The sequence below is a fragment of the Portunus trituberculatus genome, chromosome 47 (assembly GCF_017591435.1).
Source record: "Portunus trituberculatus isolate SZX2019 chromosome 47, ASM1759143v1, whole genome shotgun sequence".
Taxonomy (NCBI): domain Eukaryota; kingdom Metazoa; phylum Arthropoda; class Malacostraca; order Decapoda; family Portunidae; genus Portunus; species Portunus trituberculatus.
In genome coordinates this window covers 32,623,307-32,640,211 of record NC_059301.1, presented here as the reverse complement: position 1 = coordinate 32,640,211, position 16,905 = coordinate 32,623,307, and the positions used below count along the sequence as shown (strand labels likewise).

General features: G+C 38.4%; 3 protein-coding genes and 1 long non-coding RNA gene across 8 annotated transcripts in view; 3 read left to right on the top strand and 1 right to left on the bottom strand.

The window, feature by feature from the left end:
- Positions 1-11,133, bottom strand: part of LOC123498097 (puromycin-sensitive aminopeptidase-like) — a 123,438-nt gene extending 112,305 nt beyond the window's left edge. For 2 of the 4 annotated variants that reach the window (XM_045245226.1, XM_045245229.1), the window contains exon 1: positions 11,007-11,133. The gene's annotated coding sequence lies outside the window, so the exon portion shown is untranslated. Of the gene's footprint in view, positions 1-10,987 lie in introns of all 4 variants that reach the window. The other 2 variants (XM_045245228.1, XM_045245227.1) reach the window with 2 other exon arrangements.
- LOC123498204 lies at positions 1,309-2,534 on the top strand. The gene is made up of 2 exons (XM_045245369.1): positions 1,309-1,491; positions 1,745-2,534. Exon 2 carries the CDS (start codon positions 1,752-1,754, stop codon positions 2,532-2,534), a length of 783 nt encoding a protein of 260 aa, XP_045101304.1. The 5' UTR covers positions 1,309-1,491; positions 1,745-1,751.
- On the top strand, positions 2,547-6,293 carry LOC123498203. Its single transcript, XM_045245368.1, has 3 exons — positions 2,547-2,572; positions 3,586-5,791; positions 6,276-6,293. Exons 1-3 carry the CDS (start codon positions 2,547-2,549, stop codon positions 6,291-6,293), a joined length of 2,250 nt encoding a protein of 749 aa, XP_045101303.1.
- Positions 6,663-7,818, top strand: LOC123498099. Of its 2 annotated transcripts, XR_006672641.1 has the most exons (3): positions 6,663-7,415; positions 7,544-7,613; positions 7,783-7,818. It is a non-coding gene; the product is annotated as an uncharacterized LOC123498099 (long non-coding RNA). The 2 variants fall into 2 exon arrangements; XR_006672640.1 differs by having other exon boundaries at positions 6,663-7,613.
- Positions 11,134-16,905: the final 5,772 nt, after the last annotated feature.

The following is a 16,905-nucleotide window of genomic DNA, read 5'->3' as shown; positions in this document are numbered from 1 at the left end:
TTTATGATAAAGTGTTTGGCAAGTTAAAGAACAAACTTGGCATGATTCTGGGTGGAAATATAAGGTGCATGAGATTCAGGTGATGGAAGACTCAAGTATCTTTTATGGGCAACCTCTGTATCATGTATAGTATAAGAACAGGCTGTATTAATCCCTTCACTACTGTCTCCATCACTCCCGCTGCACAACCCCCACCTCCCCGCACTGTTTTGTTGGGGGGTGCAGACATAGGAAGATATTCATTTCATCCCTTGTGACATCAAGCCACTTTTTTCCCATAAACTTTTTGGGATTTATTGTTGGCTTGTCCATGAAAAACTTGGTTGCATGGACTTTTGTCCACAAACACAGCGACTCTACCACCTTGTCTAACATGAATAGCTTGAAGCAGTTTAAAGCACTCGTGTCATTCCTTGGTACATCAGGATGAACGCCACAAAAATCCTCAGTCAGAACCAAAACAGTACCAGGACGCTGGTCAGCAAAGGGATCAGATAAGAGAGAGAAAGTGCGGAGGGAAGCATGCAGTGCAGAGCTGCGTGGCCGCTCGTCATCCTCACTGCTTCCATCAATGACAATGACGACACCATTACTCAACACTGCCCGCTGGCCACCACCCCTTCCCTCAGGCCTCACGATCCCACCCTCCAAGTCAACTTACCCAACGTCCTTGAAAACAAAAGGTGCCAGTTAGTCACTTTGTCAATGAATCATAAAAAAACACACAAACCGAGTAGATGAAGCCATATTAGAGCAATGGCGTACGCATGTACTTCATCAGTTTGGTAATGGTATAATCTAACACCAAACTCGCTTTAACAAAATGTTATCCAGGTAATTTTTTCCAAGTTGAAAGCCAACAGGCTTTTGAATACACCAGCACCTCTCATGGACAAAATGTGCACCCCTCACTCCCCTACTGTAATATGATTCTCATCATATTAGAATTATAATGTCATTGTTGGCACCTTTGAATGTGGAGCGGGCAGTGTGTGTCGCTGTCATTGGTTGGAAAGAGGTGTAGACACGGGTTGTATTCCAGTTACTGTATAATTGTTATTGGCATATATGACAAGAATTGTAATTATTATTGAGACACATATATTGTTTTCTTACTTATTAACAAGTTTGGTATTGGTTAGTAATGTGTATTTGTTTGTCAAGAGGAAGTTTTCTTTTAGGGTCTGTGTATGTAACACGGATATATATTATACCGCACTCAGGGTGTAGGGGTAAGGTAGGCAGAGGTACAGTTGGTGCCTGTCAGGGGTGAGTGGCAGTTGTTTGACTGAGGTGAGTTTTGTGATAACATTATTTCTCTGATTTGTTTGACTTATGTTATGCCGCTGATTGTGCATATTGGTTGGTGTTATATTAAATGCGGTGCTGATAGGAGGATTTGATTAAGTGTAACTTTGCAGCATAGTTGGGGTAATGCTGTAATCAGACATGTGGTGAAGTCTGCCTTGGCTGATGATGGGCGGTCATTTTGTGAGTACTATTTTATATGTATCGTGTGTCATTGCAATAGTGAACAATAGAATGGGATATGTGTTCATCTTATGTTTATTCTTCTGTTTACTGGGTGAAGTTACAAGATATTGAAGGGAGTTACATGATATTGAGGTATGCTGTGTTTATGTTGACATTAAATTTGCAGGCTGAATCAATCAATAAATCAAGATACAGCAAGTCAGCCCAATCATAGTCATTATCCTACACTACAATTCAGCAAAATTCGCAGAGCAGCCATGGATGACTTGAAAAGGGAACGTGCTAATGCCAAGAGGAGATTCACCAGGAAGGTGGGACTCTTCAAGGATGCACACAAGAGAGGAAACTCCACAGCAACCCTACAAGTATTGTATAGTGAAGTTTGTGATTCTTTCAAAGTAGTGGATGTGGTGAATGAGAAAATTATTGACCTTTTAGATGGTAGTTCATCTTGCCAAGAGTATGAAGACTATATCATGGAATTGGAAACTATAAAGTGCACTCTTCTTGAGACATTAAAAGAAAAACCTAAGGCTGTACTTGCCATGAAAAAAATTGAGCCTCCTAAATTTGGTGGATCTGTAAGGTCATTTCCCTCGTTTATTAGGGATTATACAAGACTGGTTGAATCACAACATGGTGAGGATCCCTATGTACTCAGAATGTCACTAGAGGGGGAACCCAGGAGACTTGTAGAAGATTTAAATGATTACAAAAGAATGTGGGAGAGATTGAATGAAACATATGGTCATGAAGGAAAGTTAATTGATTCAATCTTGGGAGACATTAGGTCATATAAGCCAATAAGTGAAGGTGATGATAAACGGTTAATCAAGCTAATCAATACTGTAGAAAAGGTATGGTTAGATGTAAGCAACTTGAACCTAACAAAGGAGTTGGAGAATGTTACTGTCCTGACTCAAGTAGAAAAATTGTTACCCTCTATGTTGAAAAAGGAATGGGCTAGTAAAGTACAACAAGTGAAGACTGACAAGTTTAAAGAGTTGGTTGCATTCTTAACAGAGCATCGAAAACTTTAGAATACTTACAAGATGAGTCAAGACTTGGTGCATCAAAGGTAACGGTGCATACCACTGACGTATCAAACACAAAAGAAAATGACTTATTAGAAGTCATAAAACTGTTAGCTGTGGGACAAGAGAAACTACAAAACCAGATGTCAGAGTGTTTAACTAATATAGCTCAAGTAACAGATGGAAGATATTGCAGTAGGAATTACACATCAAAAGTTAATGGTGATCAGAAGGAGAAGTATTGTCTTGTTCATGATAGTGAATCTCATCACTTACAGGATTGTATGACATTTAAGCGATGGACAGCTGAAAATCAAATGGATTTTGTAAAGCAAAATAGAATTTGTTTTGCATGTCTCAAAAGAGGGCACCTATCTAGGGATTGTGATAAGCAAATGCCTTGTAGAGTAAAGGTAAAGGGAGACATTTGTGGTAAGCACCACCATTCAATTTTGCACCCTATATTTAGCAGTCCTTATACTTCTACAATGGATGTTATGAGTAACCATTTGACAAAGAAAGGTGCATTTTTGATGACTGGGTTTGTGGATAGTGGAGGTGTTTCTGTTCCCACATTATATGATGCAGGAAGTAACATCAGTCTGATCACTTTTAGAATGGCAAAGCAACTAGGACTCAAAGGTACTCCTATACAGCTTTCAGTGACAAAGGTCGGTGACCACACAGAAGAATTGGATAGTTTTGTTTATAAGATGTCCTTGAGGGATCAAACAGGGAAGGAAAAATTTGTTGAAGTTTGTGGAATTTCCGAAATAACTGGTGCTCATCAACAGGTGAATTTATCGGAAATTGCTAAGAAATTTGAAGTGCAAGAAAAGGATATCCAAAGGCCTGAAGGGCGTATAGAACTACTAATAGGATCTGATCACTGTACTTTAATGCCACAAGTTAAAAAAACCATAGATAATGTTCAGTTAATGTCAAATGAGTTTGGTTTCTGTATCAGAGGTAGATTGGATGACAAAGGAAAGGGACATAGCTATTGCGTGCAAATTAATCACGTGAGTTGTAATGACACCACAGATTGGCATTTCAGGACTAAACCTAATGTGGGAAAGTTGATAGAAAATTATTTTTTGAATGAAAGCTTAGGAACAGAATGCAATCCTAAGTGTGGAGGCTGCAAATGTGGAAAATGCTCAACCAAGGGAAATTTAACCATTAAGGAAGAAAGAGAGAAGAAACTTATTGAAGATGGATTAACTTATGACGCGAAACATCAGTGCTGGATAGCTAAGTATCCTTGGATTTATGATCCGGCTAAACTACCTGATAATTATCCTATGGCATTTGCTAGATTAAAGGCCACTGAACAGAGATTAATGAAGATGGGGTCAACCCAGTGTGTAAAGTATCAAGAACAAATAAAAGACATGTTGGATAGAGGAGTAGCGGAGAAATTATCAAAGGAGGAAGTAATGACTTACAAGGGTCCAAAGTTTTATCTACCCCATCACGAAGTTTACAAGGTAGACTCCATTTCAACCCCAGTAAGGATAGTGTTTAATGCAGCAGCATCCTACAAAGGGGTCTCTCTCAATGACATGCTTGCAAAGGGGCCAGATGTGATAAACAACTTAATTGGAATCTTGCTGAGATTCAGAGAGGAGGAGATTGGTATGGTTGGAGATATTAGAAAAATGTATCATACTGTAAAGCTTTCAGATGAAGATATGCACACTCACAGATTTTTATGGAGGAACTTTCAACTAGAGAGAGAACCCTCACACTATAAATTGAAGACGGTAACATTTGGAGACAAACCTTCTGGGCCGATAGCAATGTTGGCTCTTCGTAAAACAGCAGAAATGAATTGTGACTTCCCATTAGCCTCTAAAATGATTGTAGAGGATTCCTATGTTGACGATATTATAAGTAGTGTTGGTTCAACGAATCATGCAATGGAAAGAATCAAAGAAGTGGAGGAAGTTTTAAGACCAGGAGGTTTTCAGATTAAATATTGGATTCTCTCTGGAGAGGATAACAGAAATGATGCCATAATCTCGAACACTGATCAAGAAAAGGTTTTAGGGTTAGAATGGAAACCCAAACAAGATGTATTTTCATTTAAAGTTAAACTCAACTTCTCGAAAAGAACAAGAGAGGGCAGGACAGAACCAAATGTGAGCTATGGTGACTTTGAAAGCCGTATCCCGTGTATGTTGACTAAAAGAACTGTACTGTCGCAGTTTGCTACACTCTATGATCCTCTGGGACTGTTAACACCATTCACACTGAAAACCAAGTTAATGATTCGCTCCATTATACTAGAAGCTAATGAAAACAAATCTAAGGGATGGGATGAGCCTATCAGTGGAACTTTGTATTTAGAAGCAGTGGATTTATTTCGGGAAATGCTTGAAATTGAAAAACTTACTTTTGGAAGATGCTTAAGGACTACAGATGTGACTACAGATCCAGAGTTAATTATCTTTTGTGATAGTAGCATGAAAGCATATGGAGCTGTAGCTTACATTAGGTGGAAGAAGCAGAATGGCACATATTGTGTAAAACTCTTATGTTCAAAGAATAGAATTGCTCCTATGAGGCAAATCAATATACCTAGACTGGAATTGTGTGCTGCAGTTTTGGCAAGCAGATTGAGAGTATCCATTGAAGGAGAAATGAGATATAACTATTCTAGGATAATCCACATCACAGATAGTGAGATTGTAAGGGCACAAATCCAAAAGGAATCACATAGATTTAACACCTTTGTTGGAAGTAGAGTTGCAGAGATTCAATCAAAGACAGAGCCCATAGAATGGTATTGGGTATCTTCTAAGGAAAACAATGCTGATTTAACCACCAGGGAATGCAGTCCCTTAGAGTTAGGGACAGGATCTGTATGGCAAAGTGGTCCACAATTTCTCTATCGTGACTTCTCAGAATGGCCAGTGAAACAGAATACAGTGTCTGATCTCCCTGATACTGTGTTTGCAAAGGTAACCATGAACACAGGAGAGATTACTACACCTAATGAGTTAATCAACATCCAAAATTTCAGCAATTTGAAACGGCTTTTGTCGGTAATGGCTCGAGTCATAAATGTAGTAAGAAAGAGATCATTTAAAGCTATAATATGTGATCCTAATGCAGAGGATATACAGAGAGCAGAATTATTTCTTGTTAAGAACGCTCAAACAAGCCTGCCACAAGACTGGGAAAAGAAATATAAACGTCTAGGACCAAGGATGAGAGAAGATGGCATTATCACTGTGGGAAGTCGAATGTCAAAATGGGTAAAAGACAATTGGAATTGTGATCAGTTCATGTTACTCCCATCAAAGCATCCATTTTCTGAACTGTATCTGTCCCACATACACAAGGAAGATCATAGTGGAATAGAAGCGGGCCTTGCTAGAGCTCAAGTGAAATACTGGGTATTAGGTGCGAGGAAGACAATGAAATCTATTAGAAAACAATGTGTAACTTGCCATAGAATAGATAAGATCTGCACATCCCAGTGTATGGGTGAAATACCTAAGGAAAGACTAGAGCCATGTCCACCATTTTACAATGTAAGTGTTGACCTGTTCGGTCCTCTTTGGGTTTGTGATACGGTGAAAAGAAGAGTGAAAAGAAAAACGTTTGGAGTAATTTTCAATTGCATGACAACAAGGGCTGTACATTTAGACCTTTCCGAAGGTTATGATACTCAAAACTTTCTTACTGTATTGAAGAGATTCACTTGTCTTAGAGGATTTCCCAAAAAATTATATTCAGATAATGGTACACAGTTAGTGTCTGCAAACAAGGAATTGAGAGATATGGTTACTCGGTGGAATAAGCATGAAGTGTTCAATTTTGGAAAATTTAATGGTTTAATCTGGGTATTCAATAGATCAGCAGATGCCCCTTGGGAAAATTCTTGCAGTGAAGCGTTAATTAGATTAGTCAAGAGATCTCTCACTAGAATCATAGGTGAATCAGTCATATCCTTTGGAGAACTACAGTCTGTTATGTATGAGGTGGCCAATGTATTGAATGAACGGCCTATCGGGTTCAAACCAGGTGAAGATTTTGATGAAGGGACTGTATTGAGACCTAATGACTTACTACTGGGTCGATCTACCATTGATGCTCCTTGTGGATTTTGGAATGAACGGGAGAAGTAAGTAGATCATATGCATTTAAGATTAAGGTCATTGATTTATTTTGGAAAAAATGGATGAAGAACTACTTTCCTACTCTAATTGTACGCCAAAAGTGGCATGTGAGTGTAAGAAATGTTCGGAAGGGTGACATTGTACTTGTTAATGATCATAATGTATTAAGAGGAGAATGGAAGTTAGCGGAAGTTGTAGAAGGTATACCAGGAAGGGATGGAAAGATCAGAGATGTGTTGTTGAGGTATAAAATTAATGAACCAGGAAAACAGTACAGGGGCCAACATGACAAGCAAATGGTAAGATCAGTACATAGACTGGTGGTGTTGCTCCCAGTCGATCAACAATAGAAGTATAGAAGCCTTTGATTTGTGGTGGGGGGAGTGTAATATGATTCTCATCATATTAGAATTATAATGTCATTGTTGGCACCTTTGAATGTGGAGCGGGCAGTGTGTGTCGCTGTCATTGGTTGGAAAGAGGTGTAGACACGGGTTGTATTCCAGTTACTGTATAATTGTTATTGGCATATATGACAAGAATTGTAATTATTATTGAGATACATATATTGTTTTCTTACTTATTAACAAGTTTGGTATTGGTTAGTAATGTGTATTTGTTTGTCAAGAGGAAGTTTTCTTTTAGGGTCTGTGTATGTAACACGGATATATATTATACCGCACTCAGGTTGTAGGGGTAAGGTAGGCAGAGGTACAGTTGGTGCCTGTCAGGGGTGAGTGGCGGTTGTTTGACTGAGGTGAGTTTTGTGATAACATTATTTCTCTGATTTGTTTGACTTATGTTATGCCGCTGATTGTGCATATTGGTTGGTGTTATATTAAATGCGGTGCTGATAGGAGGATTTGATTAAGTGTAACTTTGCAGCATAGTTGGGGTAATGCTGTAATCAGACATGTGGTGAAGTCTGCCTTGGCTGATGATGGGCGGTCATTTTGTGAGTACTATTTTATATGTATCGTGTGTCATTGCAATAGTGAATAATAGAATGGGATATGTGTTCATCTTATGTTTATTCTTCTGTTTACTGGGTGAAGTTACAAGATATTGAAGGGAGTTACATGATATTGAGGTATGCTGTGTTTATGTTGACATTAAATTTGCAGGCTGAATCAATCAATAAATCAAGATACAGCAAGTCAGCCCAATCATAGTCATTATCCTACACTACAAAATACAAAACCACCACAAAAAACACAGACTATAGTGTGGCAGCATGTACCATGTACCATGAGAAAAACTGACACTTGGTATGAAGTCATCTCGTGCCAAAGCCAGCAACTCTGTTTGTGGACCAAATTTTCATTGGTGGACAATACAAAATTTGTAAAAAAAATTTGGTTTGCCAGACAATTTATTTGTACACAGGGGTGTTCATGAACTAAGGTTCCACCACATTTTTATTTTAGGTGTATCTAAAGGTATATGCAAAATAATGGAAGAGAATAAATAGATTAGTAATGAGGCTGGGAAAAGAAACTAGACAAGCATAAAAAATTAAAGTGTGGGCTTCTAAATCAGCTTAGCCTATGGTGACTATAACAACTTATGAAACCACATTCTCAAACATTGCAGAGCTTTGTCTTAGCTGCTTTTAACATGCTCTATCAAAAGATATTGAGATTTTTCAGTATAGTAAGCCCCCCCACACTTGGCGAATCTCAGCTTGGCGAAATTCCCTTTTGGCGGTAGGGTGGCCATGGACCACTAAGTGCATGCTTGGCAATTTGAATTCAAACTTGGCGGTTCCCTGGCAGACGCATGGCGAACCACACAATTCCCCAGTGATGTTAGACTCTCTAAACCTATCAGAACAGTGTGAGAGTCCCCTTCAGCCATTTTGTTTGTGCTACCCTCTGTTCTGTTAGCGTGGGAGCGAATTCTGGCAATTTACTGCCAACATGGTCTCTACCAGTGCAACAGGTGGTACTGGTGGGGGTAAAGACAAGGTCGGTGGTGGCAAGGACGAAAATGAGTGAGGGAAATGGGTGGAAAAACGGGAGTTACAGCCTTTATATCATGTCTTATTAGCTTTATTTATTGTTTATTGGTCTGCTTTGTACATGTGTTCTAATATAAGGCAAAAGATTTTATTTCAGCTTGAAAGATGGTATTTTAGGGGTCAAAAGAGGGACTTTGGCAATGACCAAAGATTGATTGAGGCATGTTTTAGGCAATTTATATGGTATGAAGAACTCGTGCTTGGCGAAATTCGCATTTGGCAGTAGTTTCGCCAGACTAATTAATTCGCCAAGTGTTGGGTCTTACTGTATGCTGTTTTCATGAGTTTTGTGATAGGTAAACAATGATTCTACAATAAATAAGATATAAAAAGAAAACAAATATATAAGTTGCTTTTGAAAACTTCCTTTATGAAAGCCTAAAGCACTGAAGAATACTGATCCTGTCTATTCCTAAAATCAAGGCATACATACCTTAACTTAAATGATATAACAGCTTGCCTGGTTGGCTACCCTACAACTTTGCCTAATATGGTAAATAGAGCAAAAAACCCACACTAGGGTAGATTAAGTCTGCATGTGCATTAACCATTAGTAGTTGTGTTAGTTAAAGAATTGGCTGAATAAAGGACTGAGATATGTACATTATGCAGAACAAACAGATACAAGCAGGATGTATTAATGTTTTCTTAGTGTTAGAGCCCGACCGATATGGATTTTTTGTAGTTGATGCCAATTCCGATATTGGGGGATAAAAAATCCTGGTAACTGATATATCGGTTGATCAAATTTTTACATTTTTCAAAATACGTAAATTAATGCGTACCTGCTTTCAATAGCTCAAATACAGTTCAAACACTACTTACCAGAATAAAAATTTAAGCAGAACATTTTGCCATTATCAAACACTTTTATTTCTAGATATTATTTGAAACAAGCAGCATATGAACAATTTGAACAAAAAATAAGTAAAAAATGTGACAAGGACATCATGACACTATAGTAAGACACCATGTTACCTGCACTTTATTAGTAAAAATATAAGCTGTAATATCAATACCAATTGGTGAACTTTTGGCAGATTACCAATAATTTTCTAATGGCTATAATTGACCTATTAAATTGGCCAGCTGATAAATCAATGAGGCCTAGTTAGTATGATAATAAAATACCCCTCATCTCCAATAATCTTGGAATCTGTGGGAAACCAAGGTTTTTGAGGTCATTGCATAAGTAGTGAGAAAACATTAAAAAATAAAGAAGAGAAATCAAAATATTGGCAGCAACAGTGGCAGCAGCAAATGTTAAGTGTCACTGGTATCTGAGATGTCAATGATTTACAACATTTCTGGCTATATCTGTTGCATTTCTTACCAGGATGAGCTCCATTAGTAAGGAGCTCCAAACATGTTAATACACCACAATGTAATAAAATATTTGTTATAAAGACTGACATATATTGATACCTGATGTAAATACTCCATGTAGAATATGTGCTGTAAGCATGTAATTATTAATAATATAGTTAATATTCACATATTCTGTTCCCAAAATGACCAAGTACTCTTTTAAACAGTGATGACATGGGAGCAAAGCAAAAAATTCCAATGCTAATATCTGAGTAAATTCTTTAGCACAATTCAATATGTATATGAGGATGAAATATTTTGAGAGAGCAGTGTTGTGTCCTGGCACTCCATATTGATATAAAGATATTAGTCACAGAGAGAGGTGATAATCCACTAAATATTCTTTACACCCTGATCAGATCAGCTCTCGAGACCTCTATCCTACACTAAATAGCAAAAAGTAGAAAGACAAGCACTATAATCCATGTTGTGAAATCCTGAAAATTTGCTGTCACCAATGATATAGAACCCCTTCCCCCTGAATGCCAAACCAATGATCACAACTCAGTTACTAGATGAACATGTGTGATAGAGAGATAGCATAACATGTGTTATAATCTAATTGGATACTGATGAGGAAGAAGTGCAACTTTAGCAGGAAGTGAGTGTAGAAAATTCATTAATGGTTATTACTGGCTAACATTGACCACACTAATGAGCAGTGATGCAGAACCTACAAGCAAGCTGCATTAGTATTTTTTTTGGTAGGCTGATAGAAACTTAAGAATTTCAGCAGAGGGTATGTGTAGAAAGTGAATTATTGTTCGTAACTGGTTGATCTGGTAGACCACACTGATGAGAACTAATGCACTCTCCAGCCGCCACTCCGTAAACTCCACCACCCTATCGGCACTTCAACCAGACCCTTCACTCCACTACTCCTACTACTTGGGCGCTTATTTCTACCTCCACTCTGACACTTCACTTCAGGGCCTCATTACCAAGCAAGAGGATACCCACACGGTTCACTGTCAAGGCTGCTGCTGTGCTGCTGCTGAGTCACTCACTGTACCGCTAGAGTCTACTGCAGCTGGCAGGCAACCAAGCGATAGCGACCAACTCACCCCTACCCTCCCCTCCCCAGAGCCTCTGTTACTGACAGTGGTGCCTTCTCAACAGCACTTGTTTCTGTTCATGAAAGCTTATAGAGTCATAAGCTTCTTTCTATTCGCAGAGTTGCCAGATCTGGCCTAAAAAGGCCACTCTCAGAGATATACTCAAGGAAAATCCTACGTTTGCTCCCAGATTGTAGGATATTCATGCAATAAGGTGTGCAATGTCTGCATTCATTTATTTACTTATATTCCTGTAATGTATACTATACATTTTTTTTTTTCATACTCTACCCTTATGCCTTTGTCCACTGGGTGAGTGGCAAGGTCCATCCTCCTCCTTGGTTGTATTTCATTATTAATGCAACAATAAATGTATCAATCAATTTATTTATACCATGTTTATACCATGTGGGCTTTTCACGGGAATTTCTGGGCTAAAAGGAGATACTTTTTGGGTACCTCCTATCTCAAAGCCCACCCGCTAGGAAATCGTTGCCCCGAGTGAGGAAGCCCAACCTACACTCGGACCGTGGACAGGATTCGAACCCGTGCGCTTGGAGACCCCTCAAACCCCAAAGCACGCATGGTTCCACTGTACCACGGCGGCCACGATTATCATAAGATTGCCTGCACCACTAATGGATGGAAGCTGAACAGCGCTTCCTATAGGTACTCTTCAACTACACTTACAGGTGCTATAACATAAAACAAATGAAATAAAAAAAATGGGGGAGTTAGGTTTTAACATAACATAACATAAATAATAGGATAACAAAGGGCCACCAGGGCCCATCTAGGTTATCCTGTATCAGTCGCACAGCGACCTCGTCATCAGTACTTAAAGATACACTTACAAGTACACAATACATTATATACTAATTCTAAATATTTGGCCCATTAACAGGGCTAAGTCCTGCAGCGAATTCCTCTACAATCTGTGGTCCCCATACATGGGGATCATGTCTTGTTTAACTATAGTAAATTTCTTATAAAAACTATCATGCAGTGCTATACATGATTATAAATCTAATAAATTTAAGTGCTTATCTAATCTGTTTTTAAACATTGTCAAACTAGTGCTATTTATGTTCTAGACATAGTACTAACAAATATTGAGCATTGTTTAAAGGAAGTTGAGGTAGGAGAGACTTTAGCAAACAGTGACCATCATATAATTAGATTTATCATTAATTTCAGTAGGGATAATATAGTGAATAAGACTAGAGTCCCAAACTATCAGAAAGGCAATTATGGTAGGTTACGTCAGTTATTAGGAGAGGTAAACTGGGAAGATAGTTTTGGAAATAAAACTGCACAGGAGATGTGGGATATTTTTAAGGTTGTAGTAAAGGGTATAATGATGCAGTGTATCCCTTACAAAGATATAAGGCAGAGAAACAGGAAGCCATTATGGTGGACTCACAAGATAGGTAGACAGATCAGAGAGAAGAAGAGGGCACATAGAGAGTTGCAGAAAAGTGGGGAAGATGTAGATTTGATTAGGTACAGACAGGTCAGGAATGATTTGAGTAAGGTTATAAAAAAAAGTAAAAGGCAGGCAGAGATAAAACTAGCTAGAGCTGGGAGTAAAGATCCCCAAAAATTATATAGTTATTACAAGGTCAGTGATAAAAGAAATAAGGATAGGATTAGACCACACAGAAAAGATGGTGTAGTAATGGATCAAAATGAAGACATAGTAGAATTATTGAATGAACAATTTTCTTCAATATTTACTAGGGAAAGAATAGGAAATCCTGTTACAAACAGTGCGACGAGTAGTTTAAGAGATTTAGAAAATATTGATATAAAAGCAGGAATTATTAGAAAATTTATTCTTGAACTAGACGATAGGAAAGCTAGTGGTTTTGATGAGCTACATGCCAGAGTACTTAGGGAGGGTGTAGACAGTATTTCTGAAGCACTTAAGTTAATCTTTGTAAGATCACTTAAGTTTGCTGAGATACCTCAGGACTGGAAGTTAGCTAATGTTACACCAATATTTAAAAAAGGTAGGAAGGATGATGCGAGTAATTATAGACCGATCAGTTTAACTAGTATAGTACGTATGTAAGATACTAGAGAAAATCATTAAGGGTAGTATTTGGGAGCATTTAAATGAGAATAGATTAATTAGAGATACCCAACATGGCTTTAGATCAGGGAGGTCCTGTCTTACAAATTTGCTCGATATCTTAGAATATATTACCAAGGAGTTAGATAATGGAAATAGCATAGATGTTATATATCTAGATTTTAGCAAGGCGTTTGATAAGGTACCGCATAGGAGGCTAGTGTACAAATTGAGACTACATGGGATAGGGGTAGGTTAATTGATTGGATTAGTGAATGGCTTTCTGATAGGAAACAGAGAGTAGTATTAAATGGGGCAATGTCTGAGTGGAAGGAAGTGGATCAGTGCTAGGACCTCTTCTTTTCTTGGTGTACATTAACGATTTAGATATAGGAATTAGTAGCAAAGTATCAAAGTTTGCAGATGATACTAAAATAGCATGTGCAGTACAGGGTGAAAAGGACAATTACAGAATACAACGAGACCTGGACAGGCTGATAGCATGGGCAGACAGGTGGCAGATGGAGTTTAATTCTAAAAAGTGTCAGGTTATGCATTTAGGTAAAGACAACACAAACTTTAGCTATGAGATGGAGGGATGTTGGCTAGAGGCAGTAGAGGAAGGAAAGGATTTAGGAGTAGTGATAGACAGGACTATGAAATTTTCAAAGCAATGTTTAGAAGCAAGAAATAGGGCAAATAGGATCCTGGGTTTTATAAATAGAAATGTTAGTTATAAAAGTAAGGAAGTGGCGCGTAGCTTATATAATTCCTATGTTAGGCCCCATTTAGAGTATTGCATACAGGCCTGGTCACCCCATTATAGGCAGGATATCAACATGTTAGAAGTAGTTAAGAGAAGAGCAACTAGGATGATACCCGCATTAAAGCGCCTGGAGTATAGATATAGATTAAAGGAATTAAACATGTTTTCATTTGAGAGGAGATGTATAAGTGGGGATATGATAGAGTTATTTAAAATATTCTCAGATACAAACTACATAGATGTGAGATCTTTCTTTACCTTAGAGGAGGGAAGTAGGACTAGAAATCATGGCAGGAAGATTAGAAAGCAAGGCTGCAGGTTAGATATAAGAAAATATTTCTTTAGTCATAGGGTGGTAGACTTCTGGAATGCATTGCCAGAGAGGGTTGTAAATAGCACTAGTTTGACAATGTTTAAAAACAGATTAGATAAGCACTTAAATTTATTAGATTTATAATTATGTATAGTGCTGCATGATAGTTTTTATAAGAAATTTACTATAGTTAAACAAGACATGATCCCCATGTATGGGGATCACAGATTGTAGAGGAATTCGCTGCAGGACTTAGCCCTGTTAATAAGCCAAATATTTAGAATTAGTATATAATGTATTGTGTAGTACTTGTAAGTGTATCTTTAAGTACTGATGACGAGGTCGTTGTGCGACTGATACAGGATAACCTAGATGGGCCCTGGTGGCCCTTTGTTATCCTATTATTTATGTTATGTTATGTTATGTTATGTTTCAAAGTTATCCTTATCATGCAAATTCACGCATACACTATACATGTTTTGTATTCGTTTAGTATGTGTGTGTACATCGTGCCCCGGATCATGATGGCAATGGTAAGCTCTCCTCATGCTCGCTACTTCAGTCTGTTGTCTGATGTCACAACTCACGACTTTGGTGAAATGCTATAAGTTCTTATCTAAGAAGACAACATATCCAAGTCTCATCCATATGGGCCATCACTGAGTATACATATTGTTAATTAAGGCGCGTTCACAATTGTCAATTTGCCAAGTCGATAGAGTTTCCGACTGAACATCTGTACCTAGCGACTGGAAAAACCACTCAAAACAATGGGGAGTTTTCAAAACTAATGTCACCGCTGCTACATGTCTCCTACTAACATGAACTAAATTATTGTTGTATTAAATCCCAGGCGCATACAGATGCATAGAACATTGATTATTATGATACTGTTGACATTCTGTATCTACTTTTAAATATCCTGTATGGATAACTTTGGGAGAAATTAGTCAAAACAGAAATAATTTTTGCGATTATCTTGTAATACTGCTATCAATATCTTAAATATGGTATATTACAACTCTAAAATCTATTGATGTAGACAATGAAAAAAGGTAAAAACTTTAACTACGATATAACATAACCCAGCTTTTTTTTTATGCAAAAGTGATCGGTGCCAAGGGCAACAAAATGTTAAAAAAAAAAAAAAGACCCACTGAAACTGCAGGTTCCCTAAGAGTTCAAAAGACTCATCCAAAAGGAAGAGACAAATGTCTCAACACCTCTCCCTTACTCAGCAAAATTGTGACATATGGGTATAGTTATTTTCGTGATGATTTTAGCATCGCTTTCATCTAGATAAAAAGGTGTCAAAACAATCAAGCAAAGAATAAACATATCACTGAACAGCTGTAGAGTGAGAAGAGAGAAATATGTGAAGCTTCCCAGCAAACAAAAACAGAGCGGCCCTCCGCAGGCCTTACGTACTTCAAACCAGCTGCCCTCTGCAGGCCACTGACGTAGACCCTAAAAAGGCTCAATTAAAACAAAATATGTGAGAAGTATCAGAATATAAATTAATTTGTTGACTGCATTCAAGCAGCTGCTGCATCATGTCCAGATTCTCAGGCAGCATCATGGCATTCAAGTTTATTTCATTCTTCCATGGTTGCATGACGATATGTGGCAGTCCTTTAACTCTGTCATCTGTTGACTCCAAGCCTTCCTTCATCACTGGCTCCAGGTCTATACCTTCAGCAATGATATCTGTTGGCTCCAGCTCAGGTGAGCTGCCCCTTTCAGATTTGTTTTCCTCCATGACTAGCTGGAGGGCATTGGTATGTGATAACGATGGCGTCTATAGTCTTCCTCCACGTTTACTATGGTTGTTGGCAAAGTTTACACACCATATGTGTCAGCAGGGGTTACGTGCCATATCTGTGCCGTGTCAGCAGAGGTGTACACACCATACATGTGTCACCAGGGGTTACACGCCATACATGTACCGTGTCAGCAGAGGTGTACACACAATACGTGTGTTAGCTGAGGATACACACCATAGGGAGGCGGTGGCGCAGTGGATAAGGTGGTGAGCGTGGGATCGGGCAGACGTCCATGTGTAGGTTCGAATCCCACCACGTACAGCCTTAAAACACTTTGCCATTTGTCGAGTGGTTTAAAGTTACCTACACGTCACCATGATACCCAGGCTCTAGGTGGTTACACTTAAGATGACCTTGGGTGGGGATATGGGCCCTAATATGGGTACCACTATAAATAAAATTGCCTGCGCCACTAATGGGCGGAAGCTGAACAGCGCTTCCCATACACTCTTCAAGTGTGCCTACAGGCGCTATAGGCCTTACCGTAAAAAAAAAAAAAAAAAAAATACGTGTCAACAGAGGTTACACACCATACATGTGTTAACAGAGGTTATACACTATGCATGTGTCAGTAGAGATTACATACCATACATGTGTCAGCATAGGTTACACACCATGCGTGTAACAGCAGAGGTTACATACCATACGTGTGTCAGCAGTTTTTTTTTTTTTATTTACACATCACAGACTACGTGTGTCAGCAGAGGGTAGTACACACCATACATGCGTCAGCAGAGGTTAAACACCATACGTGTGTCAGCAGAAGTTACACACCATGCGTGTGTCAATAGAGATTACACACCATACATGTATGAGCAGAGATTACAC